Source organism: Mustelus asterias, chromosome 24, assembly GCF_964213995.1.
Source record: "Mustelus asterias chromosome 24, sMusAst1.hap1.1, whole genome shotgun sequence".
Taxonomy (NCBI): Eukaryota; Metazoa; Chordata; class Chondrichthyes; order Carcharhiniformes; family Triakidae; genus Mustelus; species Mustelus asterias.
The window spans coordinates 3,071,259-3,093,837 of NC_135824.1; the positions used below are offsets into that span (position 1 = coordinate 3,071,259).

The window sequence follows — 22,579 nt, forward strand, 5'->3', positions numbered from 1 at the left end:
GCGTGTTACTGAACATAAACGCCACGGATCGTTGATCCGTGATCAGGGTGAACCGCTTACCTGCCAGGTAATGGCGCCAGTGTCTGACTGCCTCCACAATGGCCTGAGCCTCCTTTTCCACCGCTGAGTGCCGAATTTCTGGGCCTTGAAGGGTGCGGGAAAAGAACGCGACGGGCCTGCCTGCCTGGTTTAGTGTGGCGGCTAGGGCGAAGTCAGATGCATCACTCTCCACCTGGAAAGGGATGGATTCATCCACCGCGTGCATCGTGGCTTTCGAGATGTCGCTCTTCAAAACCTTGAAGGCCAATTGGGCCTCCGGCGTAAGTGGGAAGGTCGTGGACTTAATGAGCGGACGAGCTTTGTCCGCGTAGTTGGGGACCCACTGTGCATAATATGAAAAGAACCCGAGGCATCTCCTCAGTGCCTTCGTGCTAGCGGGCAAGGGAAGTTCAGTGAGTGGGCGCATACGGTCTGGATCAGGGCCAATGACCCCGTTTTCCACCACGTATCCGAGGATGGCTAACCTACGCGTACGGAATACGCACTTCTCCCTGTTATAGGTCAGATTCAGGCGAGATGCAGTGCGCAGAAAGTGTTGGAGATTCGTGTCGTGGTCCTGCTGGTCATGGCCGCAGATGGTGACGTTATCCAGGTACGGGAAGGTAGCCCGCAACCCGTTCTGGTCCACCATTCGGTCCATAGCATGCTGGAAGACCGAGACCCCATTGGTGACACCAAATGGAACCCTGAGGAATTGGTATAGACGACCATCCGCCTCAAAAGCCGTATATTGTCGGTCCTCTGGGCGGATGGGGAGTTGATGGTAGGCGGACTTAAGGTCTATGGTAGAAAACACTCGGTACTGCGCAATCTGATTGACCATATCAGAAATGCGCGGGAGAGGATACGCATCCAGCTGCGTGTATCTATTAATGGTCTGACTATAGTCGATGACCATCCGAGGTTTGTTCCCGCTTTTGACTACCACGACCTGCGCTCTCCACGGACTAGCACTGGCCTGTATGATCCCTTCCTTGAGGAGCCGCTGAACCTCAGATCTAATAAAGATCCGGTCCTCAGCGCTGTAACGCCTACTTTTAGTAGCGATGGGCTTGCAGCCAGGTACCAGATTTTTAAAAAGGGATGGTGTCGTGATCTTCAGGGTGGATAAATTGCACGCGGGGCGCTTTGGGCAATTTGGAGGCTGCGGCTGATTCCCTACTGCTAGTGAAGGGAGTGGCCCACCGTACTGTAGGATCACACTCTTCATGTGGACCATAACGTTTAGTCCGAGGAGAATTGGCGCGCAAAGTTGAGGTAGCACAAGGAGCCTGTATTGCTCGTAAACTGTGCCCTGTACCTCAAGAGTTACCATACATCGTCCTTGGATCGGTACAGACCGGGACTGTGATGCCATGGAAATTGTCTGTTTGGCAGGGAGAACCCGGAGTCCACACCTTTTAGCAGTTTCAGGGTGTATGAAACTTTCGGTGCTCCCACTGTCAAACAGACAATTCACAGTTCTGCCACTAACCTTTACCTCCATCATAGAATGTTCCAGTCTGTAATGCCTGGTCTGATCCAGAGAGATCGACGCCACCGTTGGCCCCTGGGCGTCACTGCATGCTGCCGATGTGGATGCTGAGGACCCCTGCTGGTCGCTCCTAGTCGTCGTGGACCATGATGGCCGCCCCCATGAATCGCACGTGGGCGAGGGCGCCAAGCGCAGCGACTCCTGGTGGTCTTCCTCCTCCTCTGTCTGCCACGATGGCGCCGTCCTGAGATTGCACGTGGTCGGACCTCGTGGGTACTGCGACGCCGAAAGAGATGGTCTCCGTTCTGGAGGGTTACAAGCTGCACTGCCGTTTTTAGGTTTGGACCTGCAGACTTTGCCGTAGTGGCCTTTTTTACCGCACTGGCTGCAGATTGCCGTTCTTGCCGGACACTGTTGCCGTGGATGCTTGGCCCCTCCACAAAAATAACATCGCTGGCCACCTGGAGCTGCCGCCGTCGTCGAATCGGTCTGGGAGCGCGGGTTCGCGGGGCGAGGAGGGAGCAGAGCTTGCTCCAACCACGTTGACTGCACGTGGTCCTCGGGGTACAGCGCCAAGTTCTTCGACGCCGCCTCCAACCTCACGGCCATCCCCATTGCCTGGGTCAAGTTGAGTTTCCCCTTTTCTAGCAATTTAAGCCAGATGTACGAGGACCCTACCCCTGCTACGAACGCGTCTCGGGCGAGGTCGTACATATACTGCTCGGCGGAGACGTCCTTACAGTCGCAACCCCTGGCAAGCTGCAGGAGCTCATTGGCATAATCCTCTATGGTTTCGCCCGACTGCCGACGTCGTGTAGCGAGGAGGTAACGAGCATGTATCTCGTTGGGTGGCATAATGTACCTATTCTTTAGGAGCTCGACGGCACCCTGGTAAGTGGGAGCTGCACGAATGGCTAGGTAAATCGTGTCGCTTACCCTCGCGTGGAGGACCTGGAGTCTATCACTGTCCGTAGTGATAGCTACCGAGGCTGCCAGGTAGTCCTCAAAGCACTTCCACCAATGGTCGAATGTGTTAGCTGCACCGACCGCACGTGGGTCCAGTGTCAGACGATCCGGTTTTAGGATCTGTTCCATACTCTCTGTTTTTTTTTCTTCTTGTTGCACAGTTGTGAGTTTTCTGTTTACTTTATTAAATTGATGCGCGTCAATAAGCACATGGAATCAAGGCTTCGGTATTGAAAGCTTTAATAAAGTAACAATGGAACTACTAACACGAATACACCAGTTCAGACTGAAGGGGTCCTGCCGGAGCAGGGGGTCTTATACCCTGCCACCGGAGGCGGGACCCCACTGGAATGTGCCACGATAACTCTCATAACAGGTAAACACCCTAACCCAACAACATAGTACAACCCCCACAGTAATAACACCCTAGCCCAACAGTAACATGGTAACAAACCCCAGTGGTGAACCAACGATGGTTCACCACACTGATATCAGCTACTCCTGATGAGAACATAGGAAATGGCAGCTCAGTGGCTAAAGCAGCAACCACTTCACCCATTCATGATTTCCTTCTTTTGGTAGGTTTCTGGCTCACAAAGCATGCAGCCTTGTGCTATAAATATTATCTGCCCTGACTGAGATCTGTTATTGTGCCTTCCTGTAAAAAGCCCCTTCAGCATTTTTATTTCCACTCTGAATCAGTGCACATTTTATTGTCTAGAAAATAGCACACTTCAGAACAGAAGATCTGCATTTAACCCACGTGTTTAATCCCAAATGTTCTTTTCCAGCTAGCAACACCACTCTCCTTCCTCACCGTTCTAATTTCCAAATGCCGCTGATTCCTCTCTGCTTCTCTGCCAACTACCCCGGAGGAAGAATTCTTTTGGTGGAATTTTTTGCAGCTGAATTAAATCTATGAATTCCTGATGGTTGAGAGGAAAGAAATGATTTCAGTTTGAACAGGAAGGAGCTCTTTCAAGCTGTGCTGTTTCCTAGGATAACTATTGGGAAACCTCAAACTCCAGAAGCGATTTTAAACCAGGAATGAGAAGAATCACAGGGTCATAGAGGTTTGCAGCATGGAAACAGGCCCTTCGGCCCAACTTGTCCATGCCGCCCTTTTTTTTAAACCCCCAAGCTAGTCCCAATTGCCTGCATTTGGCCCATATCCCTCTACACCCATATAATTGTCTAAACGCTTTTTAAAAGATAAAATTGTACCCGCCTCTACTACTACCTCTGGCAGCATGTTCCAGACAATTTCCACCCTCTGTGTGAAAAAACTGCCCCTCTGGATACTTCTGTATCTCTCCCCTCTCACTCTAAACCTATGCCCTCTAGTTTTAGACTCCCCTACCTTTGGGAAAAAATATTGACTATCTATCTGATCTGTGTCCCTCGTTATTTTATAGACCTCTATAAGGTCACCCCTCAGCCTCCTACGCTCCAGAGAAAAAAGTCCCAGTCTATCCAGCCTCTCCTTATAACTCAATCCATCAATTCCCGGTAGCATCCTAGTAAATCTTTTGTGCATTCTTTCTAATTTAATAATATCATTTCTACCCTGGGTCATTTTTATCTCCCTATCATTGCAGCCTCCTCCAGCCACACAACTCTTTACGAACTTTCCATTCCTCCAATTTAACGTTCTCCCCATCCCCCATGTTGACCTCTTCACCATCGTCTTAGACGCTGGAATTCCCTCCCTCAGCCTTTCTACCTCTTGCTGCTCCTTTAAGACTTTCCTTAAAACCTGCCTTTTTGACCAAGCTTATGGTCACCTATCTGAATATCCTCTGGGATTCAGTGTTGAATTTTGTCTGATTATGTTCCTGCAACTCTTGAGTTGTTTTTTTCATGGAAAAGGTGCCATATGAATGCAGGTGTTGTTGTTTTTCCCTTCCTCTGGATGATACAATTGCCAACAATGAAGGCAACATAATCTCATGGGTGGTGAGGCCAATATGTGATAGACACAGTCATCCAGACAAACTCTCACATAACTACCTTCCCGAGCGAGGTAAAGATTCTCCTGTTGATTCCTCCAGGAACAGATTAACCTGAGTTGATGTTGAATATAAAATAAACAAGCAGAGAAGGCATGGACAACTCTGCTCCCATTGGCTAGCTGGCCTGCTCAAATTATAGAAAAATATTTCCTGTCAGACAGGGTAGATTCAGAAAGAATGTTCCCAATGGTGGGGGAGTCTAGAACTAGGGGTCATAGTTTGAGAATAAGGGGTAAATCTTTTAGAACTGAGGTGAGGAGAAATTTCTTCACCCAGAGGGTGGTGAATGTGTGGAATTCACTACCACAGAGTGTAGTTGTGGCCAAAATGTTGTCTGATTTCAAAAAGAAATTAGATATAGCTCTTGGGGGGCTAAAGGGATCAAGGGATATGGGAGGAAGCGGGGATCAGGATCAGGATATTGAATTTGATTAGCCATGAACAAACTGAATGGCGGAGCAGGCTCGAAGGGCCGAATGGCCTACTCCTGCTTCTAGTTTCTATATTTCTGTGTCATGTGATTGACTGGAGTCCCAAACAACATGTTCAAAATGACTGCCACTGTTTCCAATTCTTTTCCTACACCACTGACACCAGTGGGTGACCTCTAATCCTTGGTTTAATTTTATCATTAATTCAGTAACATTTACAACACTGATGTTTTTCCTTCACACTTTGCGGGTAAGCCAGAGTTTCTCTCCAGTTGATTTAATACAGTCACTCTCTCTCTGTCTGAGTGATGTTATGTAGTTCTGCTATCTACATTTGTAAGGGGATATTACTGTTATGGTCTTGCAGCTGAGAGCCTGTTATCCGTCTCTGATGGGATTGAACGGGTTAATGAAAGTGGGAAATGGAACCCTTTATCCATGAACTGCCATGTGTCAGGAAGAGAATAGCTTAGGTGTGGAATGGTCATTTTTGTGCACTGCTCCTTCGGTTCACTTTCTCCTCAATATAGAAAAACCATCTGAACAAATCCAGCATCAACTTTGATTTCCCAGTTATCTTCCTTCCCTAGTTGGTGTTTTAATATAAAATTATATCTGGATTGGGGACATATATTCACACCTGCTGTCTGCCTCTGTTCAGAACTGTGATTACCCCCACGAGGCTCACGGAGAATCATCGATCAATCTTCCTGTGGGGCTCGTAGTGTATGAGTTCCCCTGGTAACAGGCTGTGGCCTGCCCCGCTGGAACTCATCACTTGAGCCTTTTATAAGGCAGGCCCAGGACTGGGCCTGCTAAACTTGTAGTCCCAGGCAGGGACTAGTGTGTCTACACCACGTAGTGGTTTTACTTTGCATTCTGTAATAAACTATGTACCTTTACAATCAAACTTCCTGAGTCATAACATTGGCGGTGAGGAACAAGAAAAGTTGTGGGGCCCAGACTTTCAGCAACATAAAAAGTTTAACCTGCCCGGCAGCCCTGGATTCAAAATCCTTTGACAAATTGGTAGATATGATATCAGACTTCTCCAACCCTAAACCACCCATTATATTGCAACGCAACAGTTTAACACGGCAAACAGACTCGCTGAGGAACCAGTCACTGAGTTCTTGACAAGACTGTGGAAATTGCTGGAACACTGTGAGTACGGATCAACACTTCTGGAAATGTTAAGAAATCATTTAGTTGTTTGGAATTAATAATATTTGCAACCCAAAGGAAGACGCTGATTGAACCAACTCTGGACTCCAAGAAAGCCGTAGAACTGGCCCTTTCCCCACAGAAACATGAAAAAAAGGGGCCCAGGAACTTCCGCGGTCCACAGACGGTACCGTCCTCAGCCCTGCGCGACCCCCACACCGCAGAACCAAGTCCCCAATGGATAACACTTGCGTCTCCCATTTGCTGCCAAGAAAGGGCGATTGGAATCGGAGGCCGTGAGATACCAGAACTGGACGGGGAGTCTCTCCACAATACAGTGAGGAGTGAGCACATCCGTGCTGCACTTGTAGTCAACGTGACCAACCCAGGCTACCGAAACAGGCAAAACGTGCACCGCCCAGGCTGAAGCCAGCTCAGGACAGGGCTTTGTAAATAAACCAGCCCGAGAATGAGGAATGGGTGCAGTTCAATTGCATCACTGCATCCAAAGTGTCTCCAATCCAGATTAAACTCCAGGTAAATGGCCGCCCCCTAACATGGAGGTAGACACAGGAGCTGCTGGATCTATTATTGGGGAGCAAACCTTTAGGCGACTCCAATTGGGCATCTTGCATTTAAGCTGTGGGACACCAAGGCTCGATTGGCCACATACACTGGGGAGACCTTACGTTTTGTCGGAACCACTGTAACCTCAGTTACACACGGCCAACAGACAGTTCAACTCCCCCTAATAGTGGTGCAAGGACCAGGGCCCAGCCTTTTGGGAAGGGACTGGCTACAGAGAATACGCCTCGATTGGCAACATTGGGAAGAGTATCCCAAAGTGTTCCAAGAAGGCCTCGGGAAGGTTGGAAGTGCTAGGGCCAAGATCTACGTAGACCCAGAGGCCCGAATATACTTCAAGGCACAACCTGTCCCCTATGCCCTGTGTGCCAAAGTAGAGGCCTAATTGGAACATCAAGAGGAACTTGACACTATATACCCAGCACAATTTGCTGAATGGACTGCGCTGACAATAGGGTTTGTCTCTGTGGGGATTATAAGTTGATGGTTAAAAGAGCCTCCCGCTTAGACAGATAACCCTATGCCACGCATCAAAGACTTGTGTGCGAAGCTGGCTGGGGGTCACATATTTTCCAAATTAGGTATGAGCCACACCTCTAACTAGAGCTTGAAGTGTCATCCAGGAAGTATGTCACCATAAATACTCACAAAGGACTGTATGAGTATACTCGGGTTGTCTTCAGATTGTGCCATTCTTCAAAGGATGATGGAGAACATCCTTTAAGGGGTGCCCAGTGTCTACCTGGATGACCTTTTAATCTCAGTAGCTACTGCAATGGAGCATTTGGGGGAGGACTTCTGGCTTTTTTATGATTCTGGCGCCAATTAAAAAGGGAAAACGTGTGTTCCAGGTAAACGAGGTGACGTACCTCGGGTACAGAGTTGACAAGGATTGATTACACCCTGTTGAAGTGAAGGTGATGGCTATAAAAGGGCTCCGACTCCAAGGGACACAACAGTGTTGAAATGTTTCCTAGGTCTGATAAATGACGATGGAAAATTCATCCTGAACTTGGTGACCCTGTTGGAACCCGGCCACGTACCGTTAAAAAATCAGAAATGGGCGTGGCAAATGCCACGAGAGAAAGTCTTTGCAAACATCAAACAACAATTGCTGTCAGCAAATATACTAGCCCACTGTGACCCCCAAGACCACTCATTGTAACCTGCGATGCCTCCCTATGGGTTAGGAGCGGTATTATCGCACCATTGTGATGATAGGACAGAATGTCTAATCCCGTGCACATCATGAACTGTGGTGGATGCAGAGAGGAAGTATGTCCAGATTGAAAAAGAAGGTTTGGCCATGGTGTTCGTGGTGAAAATGTTCCACCAGTATGTCCACAGTTAGCATTTCGCCACAGTAACCGACCACAAACCTCTGTTGAGCCTCTTCAAGAAAGACAAGGTGATGCCTCCCATCACATCAGCCCAGATCCAACGTTGGGCACTGCTATTTGGTGCTTATGAATATATCTTAAAACATTGTCCAGGGAGACATACAGCCAACACGAATGCCTTGAGCCACCTGCCGCTATCCACCAGCCTACCTTCTCCTCCAAAGATGGATGAATTGTCATGACTCTGAACTTCATGGACACTCTGCCAGTATCTGCCAAGCAAATCCAGGCTTGGACCCCAAAGGACCTCACATTGGCGAAACTCTGTCATGTCGTCCTAAGTCAGTGGTTCCCAAAGGGTGCGGCAAGAGAGGATGGCAAGTGTGGCGGGAAGATTCAAGGACAATCAAAGAAACATTTAAACATGGTTTAAACAAGCATTGTTTTATACTTTCTGGATGTCCCATGATCATGTTATAAAGTAGTTGTGTTCTATGTTATGAATCAAGCACTGCTAGGAGTTGTTTTTTTTTGTTTTTGAATGTATTTCTTATCAATAAAAAATTCAGTGTGGCGCGAGCAAATTTTTATTCCGAAAGTGCGGCCCAGTGAAAAAAGTTTGGGAACCACTGTCCTAAGTGGTGGACCACATGGGCATCCTACAGAGGATTTGAATCTTTATCTCTCTAAATATCAGGAGTTGAGTATAGAAGATGGCATCATCTTGTGGGGAGCCCGGGTGGTTTTCTCACAGGCCAGTGACCAATACTTCAAGAGTTGCTCATTGACCGCCCAGGAATTTCTAAGATGGAAATTCTCACAAGGAGCTATGTCTGGTGACCTGGCACAGACAGTGATATCAAACACCTGGCCGAGTGGTGCAAAGCATGCTGGGAAAGCCAGAAAGCCCCACCAGCAGCCTCGCTGCACCCTTGGGAATGGCCGGGGAGGCCCTGGGTGCGAGTACACGCAGACTTCGTGGGGTTGGTTATAAGAACATAAGAACATAATGGGAACATAATGGGTTCCATGTTGTCAATTCTCATCGACGCCCATTCAGAATGGATTGACGGGCACCGGATGGTCTCTTCTGCCTCTTACAATACCAGAGGGAAACTCCATCAATCTTTTAGTACGCATTGTACATCTGAGGTTCTCGTGACAGCCAATGGGATCCCATTTACCAGCGGGGAGCTTCAGACCTTCGTGAGTACAAATGGAGTAAGGCACATCCGCCCGGCACCTTACCACCCATCCTCAAACCGCCTGGCCGAGCGGGCGATCCAGACATTCAGAAGTGGCAAGAAGAAACAAAGCTCACACCTTTCCTCTTTAACTATAGGATTGTGCTGCATATGACGGCGTGAATAACTCCGGCCGAGATATTGATGGGCTGATGCTTTCTGACTAGGCTTAGCCGGACGCTCCCAAATTTGGCTGGTACCATCGTGTTAAAGCAGGAAGCCCAGAAAAGGGACCATGATGGTCAGAGACCAGATAGAGACATCAAACTGGGAGATACGGTTCACATGGGAACTTCGGCTCTCTGCGGATTCCGGGAGTTATTCCCGAGAAAACGGGACCAGTGCCTTATATGGTAAAAAACCAGGGAGAAGACCTTAAAGAAGTACATAGATCATCCCGGTCACAGGGAACCCTCGGCAGAGGCAACTGTTTCCATGGACGCATCACCGTCAGCGTCCTCCACACCGGCCGGTGGACAGGAAACGCCGTCCTCTAAAAACGTAAGAGCAAGTAACCTGGATGGAGAGGATCTTGACTCAGACATGTAGACAGAGGCATTGGACAACCAATCAGAGGTCACCACCGAGGATGAGCCCCCTGTAGTGGCTTTTCACGGAAGAGGTGTTCACCTATCCTTTACACCCCCCTTGATCTGACCCTACAAGCGATGGCGATGAGGCCACGGACAAAGAGATGGAGAAGGCCCCATCATCATGGGAGTGAGGAGGAACCCTCTGACTCGAGGGGAGAGAGGTGAGATAACCCCCATGAAGTCCATGGGGAATCACTGATTGATCTCCCTGTGGGGCTCGTTGAAATGAGTTCCCCTGGTAACAGGCAGTGGCCTGCCCAGATGGAACTCATGACCTGATTCTTTTATAAGGCAGGCCCAGGACTGGGCCTGCCGAACTGTACTCCCAGGCAGGGACTAGTGTGTGTACACCACAGTAGTGGTTTTACTTTGCATTCTGTAATAAACTATGTTCCTTTCCAGTCGGACTTCCTGAGTCATTGCACAAACACATTTTACTCTGAGGGCAGATCCAGAGGTGGGAGAGGGAGAAGGAGCAGAATAGATTTCGCTCAATATCATTCAGCTAGTACAGCTTTTATCAGATTTTGCTTTCAAACTGGTTCAAAGTAGTACTTCCATTAAGATGATGGAGCCATACTGGGATACAAGGTTAATTTAGCAATAGACTTTGTCTCTCACTATATCTAGAGGCTGCAATCATTTCCTGAACCTATTTATACTGCACACTTCAATGGTTTTCTGTGGTAATTTATTTTGGAGTTCTACCCCTTTGTGAATGCCACAAGAATTCTCTTTTAATTCCTAACCTGCTTGCTTTGATTTCCCCACTGATCCTTACAGGGGGCCCCACTCCTCGAGGATTGTCTTGCAGTTTCCAGGAGTTAAAGATTAATCTCCAGGACACTATTGCAAACAATAGCCCAGGGGGAGAAGTCACAGGAGCATTTTTTTAAAATTGCAAGTGTTTTACTTTTCACTTTCAATGAACATTTTTGTTGGCGAATTGTAAAGATATTGGAGGTGAGGGAAGGAGAACCCTCGCCTTGTGGCCGGCAGTCGAGAATCATCCAATCAGGTTATGCAGAATCTGTCCACTTTCTGATTGGTGGTGGGCAGGATTGAGGTATCAGGTGACAGGTGTTGGGAGTGTGGAGGTCGAATGATTTTGGCAGGAAGTCATGGGATGAAACTTCCTTGAACATTTCCCACAAGAGTTCAGATGATTGCCTGATTGAGATATTTTATGATTTTTTTTTCTCTTTCCACAGTATTATTTCACAATTAACTTTGGCCATGATGCTCAGAAAACCCTGGAGCTGAGGACAGAGGATGTGAAGGATTGCGATGACTGGGTGGCAGCAATTAGTCACGCAAGGTAGGGCTAGGCTTGACTATTTCAATACAATGTGGCCAATCTCACACCTTTCACCCTCTGTAAATTCGAGTTTGCCAACATCTTTACTGTCCATATCCTAACTCACATCGAGTCTTCTTCACTCTTCACCCTGTTGGCTCAATGACCCTCATTGGCTCCCAGTCCAGCAATGCTTTCATTTCAATTTACCATCCTTGCTTTCACATCACTCCATGGCTTTGCTTCTCCCTATCTGTTATCTCCTCCAGCCCTACAACCCTCCGAGATATATACTCTCCTCCAATTTCACCTTTCTGCACATCTGATTCACTCCACCATTGACCCCTGTGTCTTCAGCTGCTTAGACTCCCTCCCTCAACCTCTCCTCGTCCCCCTTTAAGATGTTCTTTATAACCTACCACTTTGACCAAGCTTTTGGTTCCCCTATTTTACTAACTCGTTGCAAAAGCAGAAGAAAAGTAACAGTCATGTTGGATTTTGAGAGACAGGGGGTGGAATTTTCCCATCCCAGTTGCCACGGGAATCGTAGCAGGCGGGACAGGACCACGCAAAGGTCCGTTAACCTTGGACGGGATTTTCTGATCTTGGGGTGAACGCAGACGGAAAATCCGACCCAAGGAGATCATCACTTAGATGGATGAATGGTCTGTCAACTCTCACTTTCAAAAGGTTTCAGAGTGGCCTAGATGTGAGGCACGGGAGAGTTCCTCTAATAAAGAAGCAATGAGGTTGGCAGGAGTACAAATTTCCTAGAGGGGGCCAACAGTAACGTGGGACAAACCTGAAGAGGTTTTTAGTGCATCTCTGCCCCGCACTTAACAAATCCAAAGGTGCTTGATATTCTCAAAAAAACACAAAGAGTACTTAAAGTCGTTAGGCCCAAGCACTTCAATTAAACTTTTACCAAATTTACTTCAACAGTTCAACAACACAACCCTGCCTCTCAAAAGATATTAAACACTCTGGAAAACTGTCACAACAATTGGCTCTCCAGCTGTGTTGGTTTAGACAAAAAGGCTCTTGACTTGTTTATGAAACGATGTGGGCCTACCTTCCAGACCTGACCTCCATGCTCTTTGGTTACTATGGCTACTAAAAGCGATTTTGGATATTGTTAGTCATGTCTGCCAAATAATTGGCCACTTGACGAAACAGAGTACACTCCAGAAGGAAAAGCAGGCACTGACCGTAAGGAATGACTTTAACCCCATATCCCAGTTGACCCTCTGAGTGATTTACCAGGCTTTGCCTGAAGCTGCTGACCTCTCACTGGTCACCTGTGAGTAAACAAATTCTTAAATGTTTGGAAAATGAAAGGTTGAGATAAACTCCTGGGACGTGGGCACCATTGGCAAGGCTGGCATTTACTGCCCACCCCCTAGTTAACCTGAGGAGGTGGTGACGGCTGCCCCTTTGAACCAGTTGTGAGTATTGGGATTCTGGGTCAACTCAGATGATCAGTTAAGAGTCGGCCACGTATGTGTTGGACTAGAGTCCCACATGGGCTCGGACTGTGTAAGGATGGCAGATTTCCTTCATTAGTGCTGTAGTTTTTAGGTCCCCTGGGAGAGGTGTCGGTGGGGGTGGATGGGCGGGGGGGGAGCAATGGTTATCAGGCTGACTGAAGCTCCATCAGGAGGGGATAAAAATTCTAAAATAAATTTGGAGAATGGAGAGACGAGAGTATTGAGAGTCAGTGAGAGCAATCAGCAGGTGGCGTGATGATTGCAACATATGGGTGGTTAATGTGCCAATACTGTCTGTATGAGGTTTATAATTAGCACAATTAATATTTGTGTGAATTTGATTACTAGCCTGAGAGCAGCTATGAATGCAGCTACCAGTAGGTGTAAATTAGATGAGAGTGTGAGGATGGCAGTGTTATAATGAGGTGATGTGTTGCTTTACACATCTCTGCCTGGTTGTTCGTACCCTGCCGTAGAAAGTAATTGCTGATTTAACACAACATAGGAATGGCTGTAAAAGAAAAGCCAAGGTCCATCTATCAGCTAATTGGACAGCTGTTTTACAGAGACAGCACAGGGGCAGCAAGCGGAATGGCCTCCTTCTGTGCTGCATCATTCGATGATTCTATTCTGGTTGCCACAACAATAATGGAGCCATTGACTAATCGCAGTGGTCAATCTCTTATCAATGAGTTTGCAGCAGACCACAGGTGAGGTTAGGGAAAACCCCCAGTGCTGGAGAGGTTTAGGTGCCACGGGCAGGAATTTCTGCACAACCTACCACGAGTTCGCGATGGTGGGCATGGCCCGCTATTGACTGGCAGTGAGATCTTCTGGTCCCGCTGTTGTCCATGGGATTTCCCATTGAATGCACAAGGTGGAACAGCCTGTCATGGTCCACATTACTCAGTCCCTCAGACATACTAAAAACAGCAATCAGATCACCTGCCAAACTTTCTTTTATTTTGAACAAGAACAATGGAGATATCCCTGATGCCATTGCCAATATTTATCCTTCAATCACATTGCTGCTTGTGGGAACTTGCTATGCATAACTTGGCTGCTGTGTTTCCTACATTATAAGAAGTCTCACAACACCAGGTTAAAGTCCAACAGGCCCAACCTGTTGGACTTTAACCTGATGTTGTGAGACTTCTTACTGTGTTCACCCCAGTCCAATGCCGGCATCTCCACATCATTTCCTACATTATACAGGGCAGCATGGTGACACAGGGCGGCACGGTAACGCAGTGGTTAGCACTGCTGACTCAGAGCGCCAGGGGCCTGGGTTCGATTCCCGGATTGGGTCACTGTCTGTGTGGAGTTTGCACATTCTCCCCGTGTCTGCGTGGGTTTCCTCCGAGAGCTCCGTTTTCCTCAAATAGTCCAAAAATGTGCGGGTTAGATGGATTGGCCGTGCTAAATTGCCCCTTAATGTCAGGGGGACTAGCTAGGGTAAATGCATGGGGTTATGGGGATAGGGCCTGGGTGGGATTGTAGTCGGTGCAGAATCGATGGGCCGAATGGCCTCCTTCTGCATTGTAGGGATTCGATGATTCTATGATTACAACAGTGACTGCACTTCAAAAGCATTTCATTAGCTGTAAAGTGCTTTGGGGAGTCCTGAGGTCATGAAATGCAATTCTTTCCAACTTCCACGCCATTTCCAGGATGGTCGATGATAAACTAAATTGGACCTCAGTCTCTTCCCATTTGGCAAATCTCTTTGGTCCAAAGTATCCGTTCTGTCTGAGCTCAGAAACCTCAAGCTCCAGCCTCACTCTTATTCGACGTGTTAATGGCTGTATTCTTGGAACAGTTACAGAAACCTTGCGACGGAACATGAGTCTCTGATGCAGAAATACCTGCACCTACTGCAGATCGTAGAGACTGAGAAAACCGTGGCTAAGCGACTCCGACACCAAATTGAAGACCAGGAAATTGAAGTGGAGCGATTAAAATCTGAGGTAGGGCAAGAAACCGGGCAGCATGCTTCCCTCCTTTCGTGTTCATTTTTTGAGAGGATGTTACTTCTGGGAGGTGCAGTGTGGACATTTTCCAGGGTTGTTAAATGAGGTACTTAGTCGGATATGGAATAGCTGCTTTATTTACCAAGATTCCTCCACAATCTCGGTAGGGAATGGTTTAAATCAAGAGTTAAATCAGGAATCTCCCTCTGGGTTTCCAACCAGTGAACCCTGTTGGGGAACACACTTGTGGGAACGTTCGGTGGGACAGGGTTGGTCTCAACTCTGATGCCCCCAATGTCAATTAGTCCAACAACTCTTAACTCGCAAACAAAGGATCATTAATTGGTGGAGGTGATGGAAGAAGATCCTTCGCTAAGGAACAGGGGGATATAATAAATGATCTCACGCTACACTGGCGGAATGCATCTGGAGTGCAGACGGCATGGTAGCATGATGGTTAGCACTGCTGCTTCACAGCTCCAGGGACCTGGGTTCGATTCCCGGCTCGGGTCACTGTCTGTGCAGAGTTTGCACATTCTCCCTGTGTCTGCGTGGGTTTCCTCCGGGTGCTCTGGTTTCCTCCCACAGTCCAAAGATGTGCGGGTTAGGTTGATTGGCCAAGCTAAATTGCCCCTTAGTGTCCCGGGATGCGTAGATTAGAGGGATTAGTGGGTCAATATGAGGGTTAGAGGGCTTAGCAGGTAAATATGTAGGGATACAGGGATAGGCCCGGGTGGGATTGTTGTCGGTGCAGACTCGATGGGCCGAATGGCCTCTTTCTGCACTGTAGGGTTGCGATGGTTTCGATGGCACTAACGCACTCTGATGTTTATTCTCAGTTCCTCTTTAACTGTGGCTCCCAACGGGAGCAATGAGTGGATCCCAGTTTTGTAATGTAAATCAACCTGGTGGCACAGTGGTTAGCACTGCTGCCTCACAGCGCCAGGGACCCGGGTTCGATTCCCGGCTTGGGTCACTGTCCGTGTGGAGTTTGCATGTTCTCCCCGTGTCTGCGTGGGTTTCTTCTGGGTGCTCCAGTTTCCTCCCACAGTCTGAAAGACTTGCTGGTTAGGTTGATTGGCCATGCTAAATTCTCCCTCAGTGTACCCGAACAGGCGCTGGAGTGTGGTAACTAAGGGATTTTTATAGTAACTTCATTGCAGTGTTAATGTAAGCCTAATGTAAGCCTCCTTGTGACACTAATAAATAAACTTTCAAAAACATCTTCAGGAGAGGAGTGGAGACATTATAAAGGGATGTAAACTGCAAAGAAACATTCTAGCTTATCTTTACTCATTAATATTGATAAGAAAACAGGAAAGTCTGGACCAGGAAATACCATCTGGCTCCTCAAATCCATTCCGATGATGATTATTCTGGAATGGGCTTCCCCAAACCCCGCCCATTGATTCCCCAGTTTGAGGAACATTGGGTTGTAAAAGCCTCACTATTGTGTGAATGCACATCCCCCCCTCTCTGCATTGTGTGAATGCACATCCCCCCCTCTGCATTGTGTGAATGCACATCCCCCCCCTGCATTGTGTGAATGCACATCCCCCCCCTCTGCATTGTGTGAATGCACATCCCCTCCCCTGCATTGTATGAATGCACATCCCCCCCCTCTGCATTGTGTGAATGCACATCCCCCCCCTGCATTGTGTGAATGCACATCCCCCCCTCTGCATTGTGTGAATGCACATCCCCCCCCTCTGCATGACATTCCTCAGGAGTGAAATGGTTATAGTTTTTGATGACGTTGTCGCCATCCTTCCTTCCATGAGAGCTGATGGACTCATAGCAAAGAGTCCATTTAGGTGGGGCGTCTTCATTTGGTGAACATTTGCCAATGGTGGTGAAGAACAACCCTTGAGAAAGAGATTCTACCACAAATGCCATACATAAAGCTGCTGTAGGTTGTTGCTTTCACTGTTGGTGCTTGCTACCAAGTTGCTGTAGTCACTGGCGAGCATGGTAATACACGCCAGCCCATGGGAGGTGGAGCCATTTCCCCCTTTCACCAGCTGGTGACTCCCAGGTACCATAGTCTATGTTTAGAGCTTTCATATCACACTTGTACACATCCGTGAAGGGGAGCCTTGTGCCCCCCCCCCACTGGTCACCTGGCTCTGGCTACCTCACCCCAGACAGATGGTACTTGGCCATGTGACCATTTTCCATACTGTGGACATGTCCAATCCTCCAAAGTCACCTCTGTTTGATTTGCACCAGCACACTTGGGAGTTCTCTGCCTTTTAGAGAAATGAGACGCCCATGTGGTCCGACCTGGATGGACCCATCCTGTGCCACAGACAGCGATGATGGAAATTCTTCAGCTTTTTTTCTTGATCGTTGTAAGTCAACCATGTCTCACAGCTCTATAACAAAGTGATGAGAACACCGGCCTCATAAACCAGCAGCTTGGCCCTAAGGTTCAGCTTGGTGTTAACTCATGCGAGTCAGCCAAAGGTGTTTCGGATGAGCCACTCAAAGGCTGTGAATTCATGTCCTAACATAGCACTATGTGAAATTGAAAGCTTGCCCTGAAAGCTGTGGAATTGTCATTAAAACCAATTGGTTCTAATGTCCCTCAGGGAAGGGAAGCTGCTGGCTTTACCCTATCTAACCTGCGTGTGACTTCAGTCAGTGTAAAGCTCCATAACTTTGCCTCTCCCCGGTCCACATTTTCCCTGAGTGCAGCTCAATGTCTGCAGAATGGGAGCACTGAATTTATTCCGCTTTATTTTAAACAGATTGCTTCACTGCTTAAAAACAATGAACGCATCCAATTAACAGAGCCCGTGGCACAGAACGACGAAGATGTTGACATAAGGAAAATCAAAAAGGTAAAGCAGACATGTGGATGAGTTAATAGCAGCACCAAGACATCCTGGCCGGGAGTTTCTGCTCTGTTATGTTGGTCCTTTGCCGCAGTTTGGCCTTAACTGTCTGAACTGGCACAAAAGGCGCAGAAGTTTCAATCCAATTTGTTTTCAAATGCAAATTGTCTTCGGAGTAACTTGAGTTTCTGAAATTCTTTGTGCTAATTTATGTGCTGGAAACAGGTCCCATACACAAACCTCGAGCACCGCCCCCCCCCCCCCCACCTCCATGGCCCACACCCCACACCCCCCTTCCCCGTGCCCACCCCCTCACCCCATGGCCCATACCCTGCACCCCCCCCCCCCCTCCCCAGCCTCCCTTCTGAATTAATCAACATTAGGAATTTCCACAGATTGCTCTCATTTGCAACATTCAGGGAGAATCCATCTGTCAAATTGCTTCTTTTGGGCACTAAAAGGTACAGAACGTTTTAAAAGCTTTTAAATATGGGCGGCACGGTGGCACAGTGGTTAGCACTGCTGCCGCACAGCTTCAGGGACCTGGGTTCGATTCCCAGCTCGGGCCACTGTCTGTGTGGAGTCTGCACATTCTCCCCGTGTCTGCGTGGGTTTCCTCCGGGTGCTCCAGTTTCCTCCCACAGTCCAAAGATGTGCAGATTAGGTGCATTGGCCATGCTAAATTTCCCCTCAGTATCCCGGGATGTGTAGGTTAGAGGGATTAGTGGGATAAATATGTGGGGTTACGGGGATTGGGCCTGGGGGGATCGTTGTCGGTGTAGACTCGATGGGCCGAATGGCTTCTTTCTGCACTGTAGAGTTTCTATGATTCTAAAAGAGTTTCTATGATTTTTGCTGTAACTTATTAATAAACTGTAAAACCATTTCCTACCAACATAGAAGTGACTACACTTAAAAGAATATTTAATTGGTTATAAGGCACTTTAGGATGTCCTGATGGTTTGAATGGTGCTGTACAAGTGCACAGCCTTCTCTCTGAAAATGAACCTGACCACAACTGCAGCGCTGCGTCCCACTGCAGGAATGGGTTCTGTGTGCCCCTGTCGCACAGGGTTTTGGGAGGGTAGCTGACTGTGTGTGCCCCTGTCTAACAGGGTTTTGGGAGGGTAGCTGACTGTGTGCTTTTTGCCCCCAATAGGTGCAGAGCTTCTTGCGGGGTTGGCTCTGCAGAAGGAAGTGGAAGACCATCATTCAGGACTACATCCGCTCGCCTCACGCAGAGAGCATGAGGAAGAGGAACCAGGTGGTGTTCAGCATGCTGGAGGCCGAGGCTGAGTATGTGCAGCAGCTGCACATCCTGGTTAACTGCTTCCTGCGGCCCCTCAGAATGGCTGCCAGCTCCAAAAAACCCCCAGTCGCCCATGATGATGTCAGCAGCATCTTCCTAAATAGGTATTCGGCTAAATATTTGTAAAAGCTCTGTGTAAAACTGAAAAATTCTGTAAAGGTGTTGACCGCACTTTAGATAACTGTGAATTTTCAGGGTATTCTGAGATGCATATGTATCAGACCTCAATTAGACCACAGATGGAGTGTTGCGTACAGCTTTGGGCACCGGTTATATTTCTTATTTATTTGGTATTTATTCAGTTCTTGATTATCTTCAAGACAGATATTTGGGTACAAAGGGTATTAAGAGATTTGGGTGTAGTGCGGGCAGGTAGATAGGTTTAAGATCGTGATCCTGTAGAAGGATGAAGCAGGCCTTCTGGGATAAATGTCCTTTCCCAGAAACTATTTCTTATATTTGCATTAAAGGAAGCATGTGAAAATAATGAAAAAATTCACAAGGACGGCACAGTGGTTAGCACTGCTGCCTCACAGCGCCAGGGACCCGGGTTTGATTCCTGGCTTGGGTCACTGTCAGTGTGGAGTTTGCACATTCTCCCCATGTCTGCGTGGGTTTCCTTCCACAGTCCAAAGATGTGCGGGTTAGGTGGATTGGCCAAGCTAAATAGCCACTTAGTGTCAGGGGGACTAGTTAGGGTAAATGCATGGGGTTATGGGGATAGGCCCTGGGTGGGATAAGAACATAAGAACATGAGAAATAGGAGCAGGAGTAGAACATCTAGCCCCTCGAGCCTGCCCCGCCATTCAATAAGATCATGGCTGATTTGAAGTGGATCAGTTCCACTTACCCGCCTGATCCCTATTACCCCTAATTCCCTTACCGATCAGGAATCCATCTATCCGCAATTTAAACATATTCAACGAGGTAGCCTCCCCCACTTTAGTGGGCAGAGAATTCCAGAGATTCACCACCCTCCGAGAGAAGAAGTTCCTCCTCAACTCTGTCCTAAACTGACCCCCCTTTATTTTGAGACTGTGCCCTCTAGTTCTAGTTTCCTTTCTAAGTGGAAAGAATCTCTCCACCTCTACCCTATCCAGCCCCTTCATTATCTTATAGGTCTCTATAAGATCCCCCCTCAGCCTTCTAAATTCCAACGAGTACAAACCCAATCTGCTCAGTCTCTCCTCATAATCAACACCCCTCATCTCTGGTATCAACCTGGTGAACCTTCTCTGCACTCCCTCCAAGGCCAATATATCCTTCCGCAAATAAGGGGACCAATACTGCACACAGTATTCCAGCTGCGGCCTCACCAATGCCCTGTACAGATGCAGCAAGACATCTCTGCTTTTATATTCTATCCCCCTTGCGATATAGGCCAACATCCCATTTGCCTTCTTGATCACCTGTTGCACCTGCAGACTGGGTTTTTGCGTCTCATGCACAAGGACCTCCAGGTCCTTGTGCACAAGGATTGTGTTCGGTGCAGACTCATGGGCCGAATGGCCTCCTTTTGCATTGTAGGATTCGATGATACTTCTATGATATTCCCAGGATAAAGGGTTACAGTTATAAAGATACATTTTGGGAAGTGAGGGATTTGCTCACTGATGTTGAGGAAGTTTAAGCAGTAACCGGATAGAGGTCTTTGGGATTATAAAAGTTGATGTAAGGTAAATATAGAATCATAGAATCTACGGCACAGAGACAGGTCCTACGGCCAAAACTGGTCCATGCTGACCAAAATACCCATCTAAGCTAATCCCATTTGCCTGCATTTGGCCCGTATCCCTCTGAACCTTTCCTATCCATGTATCTGTCCAAATGTCTTTTAAATGTTGTCAATGTCCCTGCCTCAACCACTTCCTCCGGCAGCTCATTCCACACACGTACCACCCTCTGTGTAAAAAAGTTGCTCCTCAGGGTCCCATTAATTCTTTCTCCTTTTAACTTAAACCTGTGCCCTCTAGTTCTCGATCCTGGGAAAAAGACTGAGTGCATTCACCCTATCCATGCCTCTCGTGATCTTATACACCTCAATAAGATCACCCCTCAGTCTCCTATGCTCCAAAGAAAAAAATCCTAATCTGTCCAATCTCTCCCTATAACTCAGTCCCTTGAGTCCTGGCAACATCCTTGTAAATCTCTCCTGCACCTCTCTCCAGTTTAATAACATCTTTCCTATAGCAAGGCGACCAAACCAGAACGCAATACTCCAGGTGTGGCCTCACCAACGTCCTGTACAACTGCAACATAACTTCCCAACTTCTATGCGCAGTGTCCTGACTGATGAAGGCCAGCATGCCTAAAGCCTACTTCACTGCCCTATCTACCTGTGACTCCACCTTTAGAGAACCGTGCACCTGAACTCCAAGATCCCTTTGTTCATCGATACTCCCTAAGGTCCTACCATTCATCGTAAAAGTCCTACTATGATTTGACTTTCCAAGATGCAATGCCCCACACTTACCTGTATTGAACTCCATTTGCCATTTTTCGGCCCACTTCCCCAGCTGATCAAGGTCCTGCTGCAATTTTTGATAATCTTCCTCACTGCCTACAATACCACCTATTTTAGTGCCATCTGCAAACTTACTGATCATGCCTTGTACATTCTCATCCAAAATAACAATCAGCAATGGGCCCAGCACTGACTCCTGAGGCACACCACTAGTCACAGGCCTCCGACAAGCATATTTCCATCATTACCCTCTGCTTCTTACCATCAAGCCAATTGCATATCCAATTTGCGAGCTCTCCCTAAATTCCATGTGATCTAACCTTCCAGAGCAGCCTACCATGTGGAACTTTATCAAAGACCTCACTGAAGTCCATATAGACTACATCTACTACCCTCCCCTCATCAACCTTCCTGGTCACTTCATCAAAGAACTCTAACAAATTTGTAAGGCCCGATCTCCCATGCACAAAGCCATGCCGACTACTCCTAATCAAACCCTGTCTTTCCAAATGCCCGTATATCTTATCCATCAAAATCCTCAGGAACAGTGACAGATTGAGTTGGTTGAGAAGACCCCAACAAGGGGGAACAAATTGTATAAATACAAATTCTATTCTCTTTTTGTTTATTTTTTTTCTCCTCTTACAGTGAAACGATCATGTTTTTGCACCAAATATTTTACCAAGGACTCAAAGCTCGTGTATCCAGCTGGCCCACGTTAGTATTAGGTAAGGTATGAAGGCTACATCATTAATTTCTGCACAGCCAGAGGATTGCCAGTGAGAAGCTGAGTAACGGCATCCTTTGCGAGGGTGTGAAACGATAACAATGTTTTGTTCTGCTGCAAAAGTGGAGCTGTGTTGTTTTAAAAGCAGAAAGTCAAGTTGTTGTCATGTGAACAGAGTTTGATTTGATTTATTATTGTCACATGTATTAAAATACAGTGAAAAGTATTGTTTCTTGCGCGCTATACAGACAAAGCATACCGTTCATAGAGAAGGAAAGGAGAGAGTGCAGAATGTAGTGTTACAGTCATAGCTAGGGTGTAGAGAAAGATCAACTTAATGCAAGGTGGGTCCATTCAAAAGTCTGACAGCAGCAGGGAAGAAGCTGTTCTTGAGTCGGTTGGGACGTGACCTCAGACTTTTGTGTCTTTTTCCCGACGGAAGAAGGTGGAAGAGAGAAGGTCCAGGGTGCGTGGGGTCCTTAATTATGCTGGCTGCTTTGCCGAGGCAGCGGGAAGTGTAGACAGAGTCAATGGATGGGAGGCTGGTTTCACTTCAGTCAGGGTTCAGATGTTCTTCGAGCTGTAAGGTTGCACCCAGGATGAAATTCTTTCTGTCTGA

The 22,579-nt window shown here is 47.5% G+C and overlaps 1 protein-coding gene across 4 annotated transcripts in view; it reads left to right on the forward strand.

The window, feature by feature from the left end:
* The window catches only part of rasgrf1 (Ras protein specific guanine nucleotide releasing factor 1), a 130,300-nt gene that overhangs the window by 41,960 nt on the left and 65,761 nt on the right, over positions 1 to 22,579 (forward strand). For all 4 annotated transcript variants that reach the window (XM_078241184.1, XM_078241185.1, XM_078241186.1 and 1 more), the window contains exons 2-6: positions 11,081 to 11,187; positions 14,473 to 14,620; positions 17,374 to 17,466; positions 18,620 to 18,873; positions 21,882 to 21,961. In XM_078241184.1, the coding sequence (XP_078097310.1) occupies positions 11,081 to 11,187; positions 14,473 to 14,620; positions 17,374 to 17,466; positions 18,620 to 18,873; positions 21,882 to 21,961 (682 nt within the window). The remainder of the gene's footprint in view (positions 1 to 11,080; positions 11,188 to 14,472; positions 14,621 to 17,373; positions 17,467 to 18,619; positions 18,874 to 21,881; positions 21,962 to 22,579) is intronic.